The 19464-nt window shown below is 39.9% G+C and overlaps 1 protein-coding gene across 22 annotated transcripts in view; it reads left to right on the top strand.

Moving 5' to 3' along the window:
- The first annotated feature begins 10565 nt into the window (after nucleotides 1-10565).
- The window catches only part of AIG1 (androgen induced 1), a 310429-nt gene continuing 301530 nt past the window's right edge, over nucleotides 10566-19464 (top strand). For 6 of the 22 annotated variants that reach the window (XM_057311000.1, XM_048226197.2, XM_044386384.3 and 3 more), the window contains exon 1: nucleotides 10579-10808. In XM_057311000.1, coding sequence (XP_057166983.1) covers nucleotides 10668-10808 — 141 coding nt within the window. In that variant the 5' untranslated portion in view covers nucleotides 10579-10667. Of the gene's footprint in view, nucleotides 10809-10933; nucleotides 14921-19464 lie in introns of those variants that run through there. The other 16 variants (XM_026504930.3, XM_044386385.3, XR_007191620.2 and 13 more) reach the window with 10 other exon arrangements.

Here is a 19464-nt window from a genome sequence, read left to right as displayed (position 1 = left end):
TTTTCTGTGTGCATTTGGACCATATTCTTCAGTTGACTTTGTTTTCCATCTTTCAGTTATTCAATATAGTTTCTGATGTGCTGAGGCACCTTTCTAAATCTTCCAGGAAGGTTCTAGATTTTCTCATTAGTTTTATATTTTTAGGGAACTTCTAGGGATTTGGGATGATAGGGGAAAGCTATAGCATTGAGTATGCTTTATTTTTTGTGATAAACTTTATTTGTGATCTAGTGATAAGTTTTATAGTCTTGCATTTTATATTTAGGTATATGTTCCATTTTGAGTTAATTTTTGTGAAAGATGTAAAGTTTGCGTCTAAGTTCATTTTCTTCCCCATGTGGACATCAAATTTTTCCAACATCAGTTTTTGAAAAAACTATCCTTTCTCTATTGAATTACCTTTGCTCCTTTGTCAAAGATCAGTTGACCATGTTTGTGTAGGTTTATTCTGCTCCCTTGATCTACTTGTCTATTCTTTCTCTAATACTACAATGTCTTGATGACTGTAGCTTTATAGTAAGTCTTGAAGTCAGGTAGGATTGGTCCTCCAACTTTGTTTTGTTTATGTTGGCTATTCTAAGTCTTTTGCCTTTCCATATAAACTTTTGAAATAGCTTTCCAAAATAACATGCTGATATTTGACTGGGATTGCATTGAATAGACATATAATGTTCAGAAGAATTGACATCTTAACACTATTGAGTCTTCCTATATGCAAGCATGGGATATCCATTTGTTTAGATATTCTTTTCTTTCTTTTATCAGAATTTTACAATTTTCCTCATATATTTCTTGCACATATTTTGTTAGATTTACACGTAAGTGTTTCATTTTTGATGCTAATGTGAACAGTGTTTTATTTTTTACTTTCAAATTCCAGCCTTTGTTGCTGTTATGTAGGAAAAGAATAAGCTTTTGTATGTTGACCTTGCATCCTGAAAAGTTGTTATAATCATTTATTAGTTCCAGGAGTCTTTTGATTTACATTTTGGGATTTTCTACATGAACAATTCAATATCATCTGTGAAAAGAGACAGCTTTATTTCTTCCTTCCTAGTCTATATACTTTTATTTCCTCCTCTTGTCTTATTGCATTAACAAGGACTTTCAGTACAATGTTGAATAGGAATGATGGGAGTAAACATCCTTGTCTGGTTCTTGATCTGAAGGAGAAAACATCTCGTTGCTTACCATTACAAATAATGTTAACTGAAGGTTTTTTTTTAATGTTTTTTAATAAATTGAGGAAGTTCCCCTTATCTCCCCAGTTTGCTAAGATTCTTTAGCACAGATGGGTGTTGAATTTTGTCAAATGCTTTTCCTTGAATCTATTGATTTGATCATATGATTTATATTTTTAGCCTATTGATGTGATGTATTACATTAATAGATTTTTGAATGTTGAACAAAACTTGCATACCTAGCACAAATCCCACATGGTCATGTTGTATAATTTTTATGCATTATTAAATTTGATTTGCTAATATTTTGTTGAAGATTTTAAGATCTGTATTCATGAGAGATACTAGTCTGTAGTTTTCCCTGATGTAAGTATAAACTTTAATCAGTAATAATCAATTTTAATGAATGTACCACATTAATGCAAGATATTACTAATACGGGAAACTGTGTGTGGCAGGGAGAGAGGGAGTAGGTGATAACTTCCTGTACTTTCTGCTCAATTTTTCTGTACACCTAAAACTGTTTTTTTAAAAAATTAAAATCTATTAATTTAAATAAAATAAAAAGGAAAGATAAAATTTCCCTAAGGAAAGTTTTAGATCCAGCTCTGCCAGTAACTAACTTGAGGCAAGTCATTTAAATCTCTGGGCCTGTTTCATCATCTATACAATAAAGGGTCTAGAACAGTCAATCTTTAAGTTTTCCTCCAAATAGAAGCGTCTGTCATTTTGTGACTGTCAATATAAAGATGTCTGGCCTCCAATAAATATTAAGGTAGGAGGGCAGAGTATTTGGAAAGAAAATAATCCATCAATTTAAGCAAAACTTAAAGGCACATCATTACACAATTCTGGAAAATAAAGTATACTGAATATAATTATTGGATGAATCTGGTAATCAGATATAGTTTCTGTGAAAGGAATAATGGAGAAAGGGAGCATAAGTAGGTATTGATGAAGCATTCATTTAAAGAAGATAGACCTCGAGTTTGTCCAAGATAACTTCAGATGCCTCCAGTGCCATGAAATTCAACGCTTTGGTCAAATGGTAACAAAAAGATTGTCAATAATGGAAGTTTCACGAAGGCTATTATAAAGTGGTTTGTGGGCTTGTGGAACTCTTATCTCAAATTTTCTCATCCTTATGAATCACACAATGATGTCAACAGATGCTAAGTACAGATGTTGTTTCTGCCCGATATGTTTCTGTCAGAGGTCTGCGTGGGTGCGGCGGGCAGCTGCCTGGGGCGAGGGCGGCGGGGGGGGGGGGGGGGGCGAACTGTAAACTATGAGGAAACACAACCCAAATCACAGGGCTCAGTAGTGGCAGAAGAGGAGTTAGAACCTGGGATGGGGGTATGAACTGACTGGCATCATTGGGCACAATGATGTAATGATTAAGAACCCAAAACCCTGGTTTTCTGTCCCAGCTCTGCCATTTTCTGGCTGTGTGATCCCGGACAGTTTACTTAATTTTCTCTATGCCTCCATTTTCTCTTAATTAAAATGGGAATAATAATAGTAACCATCCTTAGTGAGGAGAAAATGAGTTAATATTTGCCAAGTGCTTAGATCAGAGCCTGGCCCACAGTGTTATATGAGTGTTTATTAAGTTAAAAAAAAAAAACAAACCCTAAATTTGAATCCTGGTCTTAGTACTATCCTACTAGCCTACTGTCCTACTGTCCTGTGATTCGGCACTTTTTAAAGCATGCCAAGAAATAACCCAATTACCTCTCCGTACCATCCTTTAGCTGCATGTAACGGACACCCTACTACACCACTTGAAACAAACAGGGGGCTGGTTTTCGCACCTCACAAGAAGCCTGCAAGGAGGGAAGCTGCTGTTGGCTTTGGTTCAGCAGCTTAGGGATGTCAGGGCCAAGATCTCTGGTTATTTTCCTCATACTGAGAAGATGGCTACTCAGGCTCTAATCACCATATCACAGTGAAACAGGAAAATTTGGACTAAGGAAAAGCTATGCTAGCAAAATATTTCTTAGAAGGCCTTCCAGCAGTTTCCAACTTTATTCAGAATCGTGGCTTGGCTTAACAGATCCTTGGGTTCACAGGCAACTTTCCAAACATCCTCATGGGTGTCCTATCTGCTTCTGTGTTCAGAGTCCAGCTGTCAGGGATGTGAACAATTCACCTGCTAATTTCGACACATGAACTTTTGAGAGCAGCGGTGAATGCTCAGCTCCTGGGGCGAGGTGTCAGAACTAGCCTTGGCTCCCGCAGGCCTGCTTGGCTATCAAGGTCTTCCCTCGGGACAAGGGAAGTGAAAGTTCTCTCTGTTCTCAGTTGGCTGACTTCACAGATAATTTAATCTAGCTCCTGGCACTTGGCAGGATGGCTTGATGCTACCATCTCTCATGGCAAATCATATGTTTTCTGAAAACAAAATGATGTGTGGTTTAATTTTGTCAAATTCCTCTTTTGTGCTGGATGTTTATTATACTAGCCTCTAAACTGGACTTTTAACTAGCTCTGAGGATAACTAACACAGAGGTCCAATAAATGGACTGCTCTTCATTCTGGGAAAAGGTTGCTTTATATGGTAAGAAGGAGCCACCCATCCCACCATCCCTGCATTCCACATTTCGGTAATATTGCCTGACTGCAGAGGCTACCAGTTCCCCAAAAGTCTTGCCTTTTATGGACAAAAATTCTGGGACCCAAGGGGATAGTTTAATTAGCTGCTTCACGTAATCTCAAACTATTGAGAAATATGCTTTCCATCTTACAAAAGAGAAAGTTCTCTGACAATTGCATCCCCAGTGAATTGGCCACTTTCATGTGAAGGGCGTCTTAGGGCAATCCCCTGCTGGGAGGGTGATGGTAGCTGTCCCGGCAATGCTCCTGAGCTGCCGCATCAAAAGATGCTACAATTGCCATGTAGTGTAATGCCAAGGAGCTTCCTAGATGGCAAATATTTGCAAATATACTCACTGCTAGAAAATCTCTGTCAGAGCTGGGCCTTGAGAGATGAATAGATGTTCGACAGATGGAGAAAGTGATATGAATCCTTGGTACCCAAGGGGCATAGAAGAGTAAAAATAAATATTGGGTTTTGGGGGAAGATAAATATGCCTATGATAATGAAATGCATAATAGTTTAAAAGGTATAGTCATGGAAGTTGAAACACTGAGTTAAGGTCGGATAAACTATGGGAGACATTGAACACCATTATAAGAAAGTGAGATTTCCTGTAGACCACGGGGAAATCACTGACTATTTTTGATGACAGGGAGTGATGTAACCTGACCTATGGTTTCAGGAAGATAATTCTAGTGGCAGTGATACGGGTGGTGTGGAGATGTAATGATAGAGGCAAAAGTTACAGAGTTTATTCAAGAAGGCACTAGCAGGAGAAACAGAGATGAAGGCTCAGATTTGGCAAATGTGGCAGAGAAAAAATATTCCTGGAATTTAACTATTGGTTGGATGTTGTGGTAGAAACTGGTAGTGGTCTCCCAAAATCTGTTTTCTGCCCTGTATTAGATTCCTAGAGTGCCATTAACAAAGTGCCACAAACTGGGTGGCTTAAACAGCAGAAATTTGTTGCTCATAGTTCCGGAGGCTAGAATCAAGGCATCAGCACAGTTGGTTCCTCCTAAGGCCTGTGAGGGAGAACCTGTTCCAGGCCTTGCCTAGCATCTGGGGGTAGTCTGCAATCCTTGGTCATTGCTTTGCTTGTCATGACTCTAATCTCTGCCTCCATCTTCACATGGCATTCTTCCTGTGTGACTCTGTCTTCTCATAAGAACACCAGTTGTATTGGCTTAAGGATCTACCCTACGCCAGTGTGACATCATCTTAACTAATTGCATCTGCAATGACCCTGTTTTCAAATAAGACCGCTGCTGGAGGTAGTGGGGATTTGAACTTCAACATACCTATTTGGAGAGCACACAATTCAACCTATAACACCCCCCTTCTACACCAAAAGAACCCTGATTTGGGGCTGGGCACATGGCCAACCAGAATGGAGGCTGCTTTCACCAGCTGCGGCTATGTGGAAGAGTGTTGGCTAAGGAGGCAAGATGGAATCGTGTGGCATCTTCTTCCATAAACCTTCCTTAAGGGACAGTGTACATGTGCGCTTTTCACCCATCTTCATATTTTTCTTCATCCTGCTTCAAGGAATACAGTTGTCCAATACAGCCAAAGTAGCCTTAACTTTTACAGATGATGAGGACCAGGGAGTGGCAGTGTTGTTTTGGACACCCTGGGTAAGATGTTAACATGGCACTCTTGCAAAATGATAATTCCAAAGTCGTACCTACAGCTGACTCGAGCAGTGTGTGTGTGTGTGTGTGTGTGTGTGTGTGTGTGAGAGAGAGAGAGAGAGAGAGAGAGAGAGTGTTTTGGCACTCAAATTTTTAAAATTTTGAATTGCAATGCATTTAGTTAAGCATTTACTCTGGTTTTTGAAAGACCAAATTATGCACTATAACCTTACAACTACTTTTACTTAATTATGATACACGAGTGGCCTCTGAAGGATTTGAGCTTAAGACCGCTGAGATATCTTTAAATATCTGCTCCGTATTTATTTAGAATAGAGGCTGAAGGCTATGGGGAGGAAAGCACCCCCCCCCCCAGCTCTATGACGCAGAGCAACTGAGTTCTAGTCCCAAACTCCTATATATAGTTCATTCAGCAAACCAGAAGCTATGCAATTACCCTGACACCATTGGGGAGAAGAATATTAGCAATGATTTACTGTTATTCTAGATGCTATAGTCTCATTCCCCTGTCACCCTATCCACCTAGGTTGATTCTGAAAATGTTTCTTCTAACAACACGCAGTCCCCACCCCGAGAATTCTGGTGAGCGAATTATCTTCTACTTGCCATACTTCTAGAGATATTTTAGCACCATTAGGAGACTGGCACCTCTAGGCCATCTGGCTCCATCCTGACATTTCTAATATAGCATGCTGGTGCTCTACCCAGAGACTAGGAACACTTCAGAGGGGCAAGGTTTTGAGAAGGAAATAATGAGCACAATGAGTACATGTAGAATTTGAATCACCAGTAAGTCATCTATGTGGATTGTTCACAGTAGGAAGACCACGTCCTATGTCCTGAGGAGGGTGTTTTTATTTTTTATTTTATGTATGTATGTAGGTATGTGTGTATGTATTTTTCTTAAATTTTTAAAAAGATTTATTTATTTTAGAGAGAGAGAGCACACGGCCATGCACATAGGAGTGGGGGAAGGGACAGAGGGGGAGAGAGGATCTTGAGCAAACTCCCCGCTGAACGAGGAGCCCCACACAGGGCTTGATCCCACAACCCTGAGATCCTGACCTGAGCTGCAATTAAGAGTCTGATGCCCATTCAACTGAGCCACCCAGGCGCCCCGGAAGAGGGATTGCTAAAGTGGGTTTATGCCAAGTCCTGCTGGTTGTGCTGGATCTGGATACACACACACAAAGATATGTCCCAAGCAGGGTCAGCGTCACTGGCAAATGCACCGACAGACTTCAGGGAGTCAGGGGGACGTCTCAGATCTGTATGTGATCTAGCCGGTGCCTTGTGTGTAATCTCAACACTACTTGGTCTGAAGCTTTTCCGTGACTTTCCATAGAATCCTTGGTTTTTAGCCATCTCATAATTTAGTAGAGCTCTGGATAGAAAACACAGTCCCTTTTAAATCTGTGAAAACTTCAGCGACCAACAACATCGACACAACCAGTAAGGGCTGCTGCTCATTTCACTTGTAAATAACTACTCTTCCTGGTTTAGAGCAAAAAATCTGACTAATGCAATGCATTGGTACTGTGTTTCATATCTAAAGGAATTTTAAAAATCTGTAATGAGCATCAATTGCTGGAAAAAAGAATGATTTTTACCTACGTCTTTTACTTAGATCTTAATCTTTCCCAACTGCCCTCTGGGCCAAAGAGCTCTCCTTTGTCAGTTCATATAAACATGTGTAAAGAAATATACATATTAGATTATAAAAGGGTGTTTTCTTACATTGTTTTGAGCTATAAATAATTCTTAAAAATGACTTTCTTAATTCAAAATGCAGACATTACACTCTACTTACAATGACAAAAACAAAAAACAAAAAAACCCCCAAAAACTGGAAACAACCTAAATGTCCAAAACCAGAGAAAAGTTTAAGAAAAATATATATTCATATAACATCATGCTATGCAATCATTAAGCATGATTTTATAGAGTTTTAAATAGTAAGAGGATATTCTTATTAAATAAAAGTCGGCTTGATACAAATTGCTACATAGTGTGTCACAAGTAGCTATGTATGTATTGTAAAGAGACTGGCCAGTATGTGCTGAAATGTTTGTAGTGTTTTCTCTGGTTGATGAGAGCAGGGGTAATTTTTATTTTAATTTTCCTTTTTTAATATCATACATATGCTTTTATAATAAGGAAAAAATAAGCAACCCAAAGGTGTCTTTTCTACAATACTGAGGGGATTTTCCTCATGCCCAAGGAAAACATCTCAACTTTTACCCTTGTGGTTCAGACAAATGTGAAGAGGAGAAAAGCATTTGCTCAAATATATTGATATTATTAGAAAATGCTTATTTAATACAAACACAGAACCAAAGGAAATGCAGAAACATTGACTATTGTAAGGATATGCATATGTACAATTCTTCCTCCTGAATTTTTAAGCAAAGACTCGCGACTATGTAAAGTTGGCTACTTGGAATACAGCATAAGGGAGACACAGGGGTCCCTGTCGTTTCCAAGACTAGCAAGGATTATCATCACCAATATGTCAGACACGCTCTCCTTCGAGAAAGAAAGAAAGAAAGAAAGAAAGAAAGAAAGAAAGAAAGAAAGAAAGAAAGAAAGAAAGAAAAGAAAGAGAGGAAGAAAGAAAGAAAAAGAAAAAAGAAAGGATGAAGAGTCTTATCAGTTTTTAGAAGTTCTTAAGGAAGAGTCTCTCCAGCCCATATAGTATAGACTAAGAGTTAAGAGCTATTACAATAATCAAAGAACACTAAGGTAACTAGAAATTAAGACAGGGTCTTGAAATCTTCCCTTGGGAAACATATTTTCATGAAATTCAACTGGATAAAGCTATTCTCCACCATCACCACTCCTTGTGTGGTAGAATGAAAAGGCTAAAGAAGTGACATGCACGTATTTCTTTTATACAGTGAAAAACAGTACTCTCTAATTCCAGTACAGAATCATCATGTAAATACTTATCAGTAAATAATGTATTATAGTTCATAAAAAGGAATTATGTCTACTGGATGCAGTTTTAAAAGCAATATTCCATTGTATTATTTACACTGTAAAAACACAATCTGTGTGTAAATTTTTCTCACAAAAAATACCTTTAAAACATAACTAAGATTATTAGATATGGTATAAAAAGCCAAAAGAGCAACCTGGACATGCTAATAAATAGTTAACAAGAAGTTCCAGAAATTGTGGACTGATGTTCTCATAAAATATTTGAGTGAAGGTTTATGCAGATGTTTCATTAAAAAAACAAAAACAAAAACAAAAAAACCCCCAGGGGCACCTGGATGACTCAGTTGGTGAAGCATCTAAGTCTTGATTTCCACTCTGGTCATGATCTCAGGGTTGTGAGATGGATGTGATATCGAGCCCCCCCACTGGACACCACCCTGAGCCTGGAGCCTGCTTGGAATTCTCTCTCTCCCTTTGCCTCTCCGATATGCACCCCCCCCCCCCAAAACAAAACAAAATAAAACAACTCTACCAAATTATTTAATAATAGTTGTCAAATCCAAAATAACAAAAGCAAACCCATGAGAATGGGTTCAAACACTTATTTGGGTGCTATAATTATTTATTTAAAAAGAAAGTGACCACAGACTAAAATCTTAAATGGCTTTATGAAAATGTTATATTTTGTACTGATGGGGATGAGAAACTTATTAATGGTTTTCTAAAACGTATATCAGACTTTGAGACTATCATATTAACTTGTAAAACTTTATTAAGGACCTAGTAAAATCTTCAGATCTACGTTTTAATTCTGCGATCTTATGAACATGACAATTAAAAAGAAATAGACCCAATTTTTACATGAACAAAAACTACAATTATTGACAATGAATAGTTTTATGCTAGTCGAATCATAGAATTATCTTGATTTTTGTGACATCAATTTCTAGTGACATAATTATAAGTCCAATTAAAAAAACTAATGGTCTCTCTATTTTGGTTTAGAGTTTGATAGGAAAATTTCAGGAAAACATTTTAGGAGTTGCTACTTTCTCTTTATCTCTAACACTCTGCTTTCCCTGCCCCCTCACTCCACATTCACTGACTCAGAGACTATTTGGAGAGGACACCTGTTTTAAATGGATCCACAGGAAATACCTATGTTGTCTTTTCATACTCTGACCCTGCATCTGGTTGGCTGAAATGTGATCACGATTAAAAAAAAAAAAAAAATGCTGCCCACAGACTGAGGCAACTTCACTGTGACAACATTTACTGGAAGGCAGAGGGAATCCAGTTCATATTTATTTTCCTTCCATTAAGCTCCGGTATTGTACGGTAGGAAAAAAAATAAGTAAAAGGGCAATGTCAGTTTAACCCTCAGAAGATTAGTATTAAGTTACACATCAGGTTTTGCTTCCAAACTCAGAACGATTTGTTTTGAAGCTGAACGCAATCTTGAAGCAGAAACAGTTATCTGACACCCCTTTATAACCTTTTATTTATAAACCTCTTGTCCAAAGTTCACCGTCTGTCCTGTTGTATTATATATTGACGTGCTATTTATAAATCTCCTGTGGAGGAGGAGCACAGGGCAGTCCATCCGCTGGAACAGAATTTATAAGGTAAGTTCATAGTGATAAATAGTCTATCAGTAAATATCCAGTTGGGTTCAAAATAAAGAGTCACTCGGAAGCCCCCGGCGCGCGGGTTTACACCCCACGTCCAGGCCTCCACAGGTTCCTCCGCACGCAGCACCCGCCTTGGCCAGCGGGAACAACCTCCGCCACGATCCCCCCCGGCTGCGACGTTTGTCCCCACTGGGGTCCCCTCCGTCAGGGCAGGTTTCCCGGCCTCCCGCCGGCCCCATGCTCCTTCTCCGCCCCGCAGATGCCACCCGCCGCGGCTCCACAGCGCGCCGCGCGCTTCCCCAGCCCGGTCGCACTCGGAGGCCGCCCACCCACAGAACGCCTAGGGGGCGCCCCGGCCGGCTCTCCCGGGGCCCCGCGAACGCAGGAGCAGAATGACGGAGATGACGAAAGAGCTGACGCCACGCCGCCCGGCCGCGGCCGCCGCTAGGGCCCGCCAACGCCGCCCCGCCCGCGCAGGTCGCCGGGCGCTCGCGGTCGCGGGTCCCGGGGGGCGCGCCCGCCGCAGACCCCGCCCCGCCCCGCTCCGCCCCGCCCCGCCCCGCGGCCGGCAGCGCCAGGGTTCCCCCGGCGCCCGCCCCCGCGCGCCCTGCGCCTCCAGCCCTCCCTCCTCGCCTTCCAGCCTGCCAGGCCTTTCGCGAACATGGCGCTTGTCCCGTGCCAGGTGCTGCGGGTGGCGATCCTGCTGTCCTACTGCTCTATCCTGTGCAACTACAAGGCCATCGAAATGCCCTCGCATCAGACCTACGGCGGGAGCTGGAAATTCCTGACGTTCATTGATCTGGTAAGGCCTTCCGCTCCTCTCCCCCGTCCGCCCTGCACCCCGAGTCGGTGTGGGTGGGTGGGTGGGTGCGCGGGCACCTGCGCGCGCGCCTGCAGCCTCCACCGGTGTCCTCGCCTCTTCCTCAGTGGTTGCGTCTAAAGGCCTCGCTGCCGCCGTAGCGGCTCCTCTGAACCACCCGTTTCATGGTAGCTGGGGCACGAGTGGAGGTGGGCACAGCCAGGTGGTGGGCTCTTTGGAGGGGAACACAGACCTGCTTCTGAGAGGTGACACGGAAAGAGTCTCAACTTAACAAATGGATCAGACGACCTTGATCGTGCGTGGCCTCAGACCCGTTCGTCCTCAACGTGCTTTCCAGAGCATCCACCGTGGGATCAAGTTGCAGCAACTGAAGGAAACTGGGTATTGTTGAATTACTTGGAGCTTCCTCTGAAAGGACCAAAATCCTCGTAAAGAAGAGAAAGCGCCTAATAAAGTTGTCTCCTTTGCATCTCTTTTCTTGCCCCCATTGTCAGTAATTTACTTCTAACCTTTCTCCCAGAAACATTAGGGGAGAGGTTTTCAAAATGCATTTCCAGTATGTCTTTACACTCCTTATATTTCCACCTAAGAGTTCTCAATAGTTTGCATAAGCAGCTCTGTTGGCACAACAGGATAGCCTTGGTAGTTGCAGTTGTTTTTGTTTTTTAAGAAAAGCTTATCTACTTCCGGCACTAACAAAGGTCAGAGTATCAGAACATGAGCATAAGGCCCAGTGATGAGATGGGTGAAATCTAGGAGTTTAAGGGGGAAAGGTGACTAATTTAGACTGGGTGAAACACACACTCGACGATGACCAAATATGGGTAGAGGGTTAGAACAAATCAAGGAGTTCCAAGGATTAGAGAAAATGTGGAAGCAAATCCTGGGACACCAGAACTGCCCATCCAAGGATTATACACAAGGTTGGCTGCATCAGCAAGATTACAATCTCTAATTGTTGACCCTCCGTTTTGATGAAGACGACATGCTTTGTGTGTTAAGATACTTCCAAAGGCTTAGGATCCCTCAAAGAAGTGCAGTCAGAGGTGCTTTTGTTTAGAGACCCCACTTTATATTTGTTTCATGTTAGATACTTTCAAAGAAGAACTTAAGTGCTTTTTCTCAGCAGTTTCCAAACTATGTACGTGCCTTTGGGCTCCAAGACTTCCCAGGGCATAGAGGGCCAAGGGTTTCAGTTTTCAGATCCTCAACTTCCATCTCTTTCTTGAAACCGATCTGCCTCTGAGCACGGCTAATGCCTGCCAGTTCTTCCTCCTTCTTCCTCATGACAAGGCTCTGTGCTGCATTTATCTGTTACTTTTAGCATTCGGAATACAGATTGTCACCAAGACTATCTTCCCGTTTGACTGAAAAAATGAAGTCAGACTTGTTTTGACAGAAACTCTAATTGGGTTGATAGGCTTGTCGATGAGAATGGGCTCTGCCAATTATGGGATAGAGCAGACATTTTCCATAGATTGAGTGAAAGCTGCAGCCCTGAGGTTCTGAAAAATATGTATCAGAACATTCGAAATCATGTTCCTTTTTCAAGTGTTTAAACTTATGTTAAAAATGTTTAGATGTTATTTAAAAGTATGTGCATAGATTTTCGAAATTCTTTTAGGGGCTATGCAAATAAAATTCCTCTTGGATCACTCACTACCTTATCCCATTCCTAATCAGCCCTCACTTAGAGCTGGCCCACTCCAGTGTCACCAAGGAGCAGGGCTGAGCTGAATGAAGTATTGTTGGAGACCCTACCGGGGCCACGGGAGCTATGAATAGTCCTCAGAAGCCCCTTTGTATTAGGTACAGTTTGGGGGGAGCAAGGGTGGGGGTCAGCAGTGAGAGTGGTAGAAATTGAGGGTATCCGTTAACCCGTGAGCGATGACTAGTTCTCACATTGGCATTGCTTACTGTGTGTTAAAAAACAAGGCTCTCTTGGGGCACCTGGGTGGCTCAGTCATTAAGCGTCTGCCTTTGGCTCAGCGCGTGATCCCAGGGTCCTGGGAACGAGCCCTGCATCGGGCTCCATGCTCAGCTGGGAGCCTGCTTCTTCCTCTCCCACTCCACTCCCACCGCTTGTGTTCCCTCTCTCGCTGGCTGTCTCTCTCTGTCAAATAAATAAATAAAATCTTTAAAATTAAAAAAAAAAGCCAAGGCTCTCAAGAAACAATATACTTCTCATTACCTTTGTATGACATGATACCACAGTAGAGCCAATTTGACTCTATGGAAACTGCCATACAGTTTCTATTTTCGCATTTGATGACTGCACATGCCTGTTTTAAATATTTATTCACCACAAATGCACTTTTGTCTACTAGAATTCAGGCCATAAGTTCAAACTTGATTTGGTTTGTTTCATATTTGGATTCAGTTTGTGCAGGGCCTTCAGCCAGTTATCCAGACTTTTTACTTTCTGTGACTTCTGATTGAAATGTAATAATTATCTTTAATCAAGAGTTCCTGTGAGAAAGTATGTCTAGACTAAATTCATCAAAACAGTCATGCAAAGTGTTATTCTTTTAATTGTTAGAGATTTAGAGTCTTTAGAGCTTATGCACTGTAAGGTTGTTGAGACAGTGACCTGCGCAATCCTTAGTAATGGCATGAAAAAATTAGGCTACTATAATTTACCTATTTGACTTTTCCTTTTTTTCCATGTTTAAAACAAACTATGAACTTTATTACTTAGTCCCTTGGACAGTTGTAATGATTCTAAGCTACTTAGAGTGGTTTTGGAAGAGGGTTTAGCTTCTAAAACTTTAATGAGAAGGCCCTTTTTCTAGCCAACTTGGATTGCAGAGTCAGGACATTATCCTGATGGCCACAGTCTGATTCCATGTTCCACCACATCCATTTACCAGAATGTAAGTCAGGAGTCTCAGGCTAGATGTGTCTGGGAGCAGATGGGTTCTGTGGCAGTGGCCATTCCAGCTATATCCTTATCTTTCATTGAGTGTTAGAGTCATCCCAATAGCATCAGAGCTCGTGGTTAAAAACTGAAACACAAGTTTTTGCTATCAGTAATCTTACACTGTTCTTCCCCAAGAACTTCTTTCCCTGGCACTGAGAAACTGTAAGAGGGCAAAAGTGTTTCAAAAATTCACATTAGTAAATAAAAATGGAGCACTGTCTTGGTATGGTAGGCAGACTAATGACCCCTCAAAGATGGCTAATCCCTAGAACCTATGAGTATGTTAGGTTACATGGCAAAGGAAATTAAGGTTGCTAGTCTGCTGACCTTAAAATAGGGAGGTTATCCCAGATTATCCATGTGGCCCAATGTAGTCACAAAGGTTCTTAAAATGGAAGGAGGCAGAAGGGAAGTGTCAGTTGGAAGAAGATGTGACTGTGGACGAAAGTCACAGGGAGACACAACATTGCTGTGTTGGAAGGTGGAGGAAGGGGCCGAGAGCCAAGGAATGTGGGAGGTGTGTAGAAGCCAGAAAGAACAGAAAATAAATTCTTCTCTAGAGCCTTGAGAAGAAACCAAATCCTGCTGACACCTTGATTTTAGCCCAGTGAGACCCATTTTGGACTTCTGAACTCCAGAACCATAAAACAATAAATTTGTGCTGTTTAAGCCACTGACTTTATGGTAATTTCTTATAGCAGCAATAGAAAATTAGTACACTTGGTTTTAAATCCTCTGACCCGGAAAAAAACTTAAATGTTGTCTTACTTATGCAGTGACTCAGCTAGTGCTTTATGTATATTAGATAACTGGTTAATTTTAGCATTAGCTTTAACCAAAATATAGGTTTTTGCCTACTGCATCCATGAAACTATGCAGAGGAGACATGACAATGGGCACTATGAGAATCTATAAAAACTGAACGACATCGGAAAATCTAGGTCTTTTCTTTACTGTGAAGTATTTTAGAATCTATCGTTATGCAGCAGGCCATGTCGGGAGAAGGAATACTCTCTTAACTAGAAATAAGCTAGAAAGCCAGAAAATGTAAATGAACTAATGTTTTCCTTAGCCAGTATCACAGCTGATGAATTTTCTTGAATTGATGCAAATTCATTCACTTATTTGCTGATTAAAGGGTAATTCCCCAAGTTATATAGTAATTGCTCCCAAAGATAGTAAAAATGAAGAATCAGAATAAAACCAGAATAAACACATTAAAAGAAAAAGGCAGTTGTATGTTGAGGCCTCCAAGTAGTGCTGGAGTGTAATAGGTGTTTAGTAAACATTTGAATAAATGGAAACTTTCCAAATATTCAGTGCGTTTTCCTGTCCTATTTCCTCCTGACACATTCAGAATAATAGAGATTTTTGAAACATACCAACCCAAATTTTCTTTAGATGTATATGGTACAATGTCTAACATATGAGTCAGAATCAACTTCTTTGAAAAACATGAACTGGACATTTGTTATATAAAAAATTAAATTAATACTGATATTGAATTTAAGACCTTTTGATTTTTAAAGATTGATAACAGAAATAGGCTATGCCATTTTCTCTAATTCGTAGTGTTCACCATTGTGAGGGTTCTAGTGTCTTCAGGCTCACCATATTCATTGCTTCTCTTGTGCTGACTTTTCCTTCCTGCATGGGCAGAGCACTGTTTAGACCCCACCTCCTCTGAGTGTGGTCTGAGGGCCAGTAAGAGTGACCTTATCTGGGAGCCTGTTAGAAATGTGGAACCTCGGGCCCCACTCCAGACCTTCTGAACAGAGTCAATGCTTTCAGCAAGACCATTACATGACTGCTTGGCATGTTCTGGTTTGGCGAATGCTGCCCTAGGCCACACTGGTTTTGTTCTGTAACTTAACATGGAATAGCTTGTAGGAAGCAGCCTCAATATTAATTCTGCCCACTATATTTAAAGCGTATCTAAGCATATTTTGAAACATATTTAAGGTGACTTTCACTGTGGCATAATTAAAAACATGTTGTAAAAAATTACAACTTTGAAATAAAAGAGACAAATTTGTATTAGGCACTAGGGAGAGGTTATTTATTGCAATTGAAAAATAAATTTAGCTAATCTTCAGGGCAACCAAGGCAAAAAAAGAACATGTATTTGATTGCATTGTCCTTAGCATTGAAATAAAGGAAGCATAGCAAATTATCAGGAAAAATAGAGTGGGTCTTTCCAGGAACTGACTTTCCAAGGTTATTTATCCCTCCGATTGTCATGTAAAGGACATTGGGTAGCATCGTAGATAATGCCTTTGATTGATTTTTAGCAGAATATATAGAAATATTCTTAAAACTGATGTTTCTTACATCGTGATTTTTATGAAAGCCAAAAACATGGTCTTACATTTTGACTGGGTGAAGGCATTTTTGTAGAGGCTTAAAGTAATTTAATCTAGGTATTTATTTTTGTTATCTAAATCCTTATTGCAAAAGAATTTTAAAAAATCACAGAGGGAGCAGGATAAATAAGGGCTCAGATGTTGAAAAGCTTGGGGTGTTCAAAGAGCAGGAAATGGTCAAGTATACCTGGGGGATACATTTTTTTGCTTTTAGACATGCTAAGAATTTTTGACATTTAAAAAAATGTTAAAAAGAATAAATTGCATAAGTATACTAACTAAAGCATTTAAGTTTGTCTTATATTTACTTATGTACTTGTAATAAAATATTCTTGACTCTAGTTCATGGCTTAATTTTAAATAGGAAATAAAATATCTTGAGAAGAGATTCTGTGTATCGTTATGTAACTATGGTACTTCGTTTTGCCAGTCAAAACCACAGAGTGCCATGTAAAGGCCAGTAGTTCATTGAGTACTCTGAACAAAATTAGGTGGGTTTTTTGTTTGTTTATTTGTTTTGTTTTGTTTGGATATCCTACAAAGAGGGTGAAATGGCACATTTTTTTTTCAGTAGAATTAGACTTGACCCTAAAATGTACACATAAACTTTAAGGATGAAATAATGCTTTTTTTTAACCCAAGGGAAGAATTTTGAGTATAACACTTCACATAGAATCCTCTTCACCCTCTTTGAAAATGTTTCTTTTGGATTAGACATAAAATAGGGGCCTGGTTTTGTCAGAGTGGGGGAAATAGTTGATGATATAATCACCAATTCCCTTTCTTAGTTGCAAATGTTATTGAAATTACAGAAAGTCATCTGACCACTAGTTGAGGTCACTTTTTTCCCATCCCCGCCATCCTCCATGTCTGGTATAACATTTAGAAAAATTGGTAGCTGCTCTTGAGGGTTTTCATTTGTTTCTCTGTGTTCCCCTGAAATGTCATATGTTTCTGTGGAAGTGTGAACAATAGTACAATTTTCCATATTGAATCAGATGTTCCTGTGATCCAAGCATATTTGGAAAAATCTTACTGCTTCAGATTCCATAACAACATAGCTTTCTTTTGTGTCTGGCCGCCTGTGGCTAGACAGTTAAAGGGCCCATTTCTCACCTGCAGGGTAGTCCTGCGAGGTATAGTGAGCACAGAGAACTCTTTGGACGTGAAAGACCCCTTGATGGGATCCATTGTGGAGTGGAGCAAGATCTGGAAGGTAGTTTGATAAGCTAGATCAAGATATGCTGATCAAGAATAACCAGATAAATTGCTTGAATTTACAAAGTGGCAAGAATTACTATCATTCTGAAGCTTGAGAAAATGAAATGTGTTCATTTACAGGGCTTTGGAAGCATGGAATTCTAAAAGGTCAGTTAGACAATGGTCTAGCCCCTTTGTATTGACTTACATTTAGACCTGTCAGACTGTTATAATTTAAAATTTTAATATCAAAAACAATACATAGAATTATAGAAAATTTGTGCAATTCAGAAAGCCATAGGGAAGAAATTATATTCCATTTTAATGATCCCTGATTTTCTGTGCCTCTTAGTATTTTAGTGCTTCAAGAGATGGTATTTATTTATTTATTTTTATTTTTAAAAAGATTTTTAAAAAGTCAGATGCCTAACTGACTGAGTCCCCCAGCTACCCCAAGGTGGTATTTATTTCAGAGCTTTGTAGATACACAGAAACATACATAGAGAATCAGACTGCAGATATATATGTATATATGTGTATGCACACATATATAGTCAAATTTCACAAAAAATTACACTGTTTACAAAAAATTACTTTTAAATTATAGGGAAAAATATTTACCACTCAGAGATACCAATGTTAGAATTTTGGTATTTACCTTTTAGCCATATACTTTCCTTTAAAACAGAAGTTCAGTGTATACATATGGTTTGTATACATTTATTTTTTGAATTAACATACACCAAAATTCACTTTTTTGTGTACAGTTCAATGATTTTTGACAGACGCATAGAATCATGTAGCCACCACCACAATCACATAAAAATATTCTTTAATGCTGACCCCTTCTAGTCAAATCCTTCCCTGGGACCACAGATTTGTTCCCTAGTCCTATAGTTTTACCTTTCCCGAAAATATATATAAGGCAAACCATATGTAGCCTTTGAGTCTGGCACTTTTCATTTAGCACAATACATTTTAGATTCCTCCATGTTGAGTATATTGATGGTTTGTTCTGTCAATATTTTGCTGTTGAGTAGTAGTCCATGGTATTGATGTACCGCTTTGTCAATCCATTCATAAGTTGAAGCGCATTTGAGTTTTTTCTAGTCTGAGGAGATTATGAAAAAAGCTGCTATAAGCATTTTACATACAAGTTTTTGTATGAACATGAGTTTTCTTTTTCTTTTTTTGAGCAGGTACCCAGGAGTGGAATGGTTTGGTTATACGGCAAGTGTATGTTTGGCTATTTTCCAGAGTAGATCTGCCACGTTGCATTGCCATTAGCAATTCATGAGAGTTCCAGTTGCTCTGTGTCCTCATTAGTGTGTAGCGTGGTCAATCTTTCTTCTATTTTAATGATTCTAGCCCTTGTGTTTGGTTTTTTGGGTTTTTTTGGTTTTCTTTTGTTAACGAAGATTTTACGTATTTATTTGAGAGAGAGAGGGCACAAGGTGGGGAAGGGGCACAGGGAGAGACAGAAGCAGACTCCCTGCTGATTAGGGGGGGGCCCGACGTGGGGCTCCATCCCAGGCAGAACCCTGGGATCATGACCCGAGCCAAAGGCAGATGCTTAACCCATGGGGCCACCCTGGTGCCCCAGATTTCAGCCCTTTTATAGTGGTATCACACTGCAGTTCTAATTTGCATTTTCCTCATGACTGATGATGTTAAGCATCTTTTATTAAGTCTTTTTATATCATATGTGTATCGTCTTCAAAATGTCTGTTCAAATCTTTTGCTCATTAAAAAAAATAGGTTGTTTTCTTATTGTTAAGATTTGGGAGTTTTTGTATTTGCCAAATAGAAGTTCTCTGCCAAATATGTGATTTGTAAACATTTTTTCCCTGTCTGTGAGGTATCTTACATTTTAATAGTAGTGCCTTTTGCAGAGCTGAAGTTTATCATTTTTTTAAAAAGATTTTATTTATTTATTTGACAGAGAGAGACACAGCCAGCGAGAGAGGGAACACAAGCAGGGGGAGTGGGAGGGGAAGAAGCAGGCTCGATGTGGGGCTTGATCCCAGAACGCCGGGATCACGCCCTGAGCCAAAGGCAGACCTTTAACGACTGAGCCACCCAGGCAACCCCGTGAAGTTTATCATTTTGATGACATCCAATTAATTAATTTTTTCTTTCATGGAATATGCTTTTG

Source organism: Ursus arctos, unplaced genomic scaffold (genome assembly GCF_023065955.2).
Source record: "Ursus arctos isolate Adak ecotype North America unplaced genomic scaffold, UrsArc2.0 scaffold_13, whole genome shotgun sequence".
Taxonomy (NCBI): Eukaryota; Metazoa; Chordata; class Mammalia; order Carnivora; family Ursidae; genus Ursus; species Ursus arctos.
Note: the sequence above shows the minus strand (reverse complement) of the source record. Positions and strands in the feature narration are given on the sequence as shown.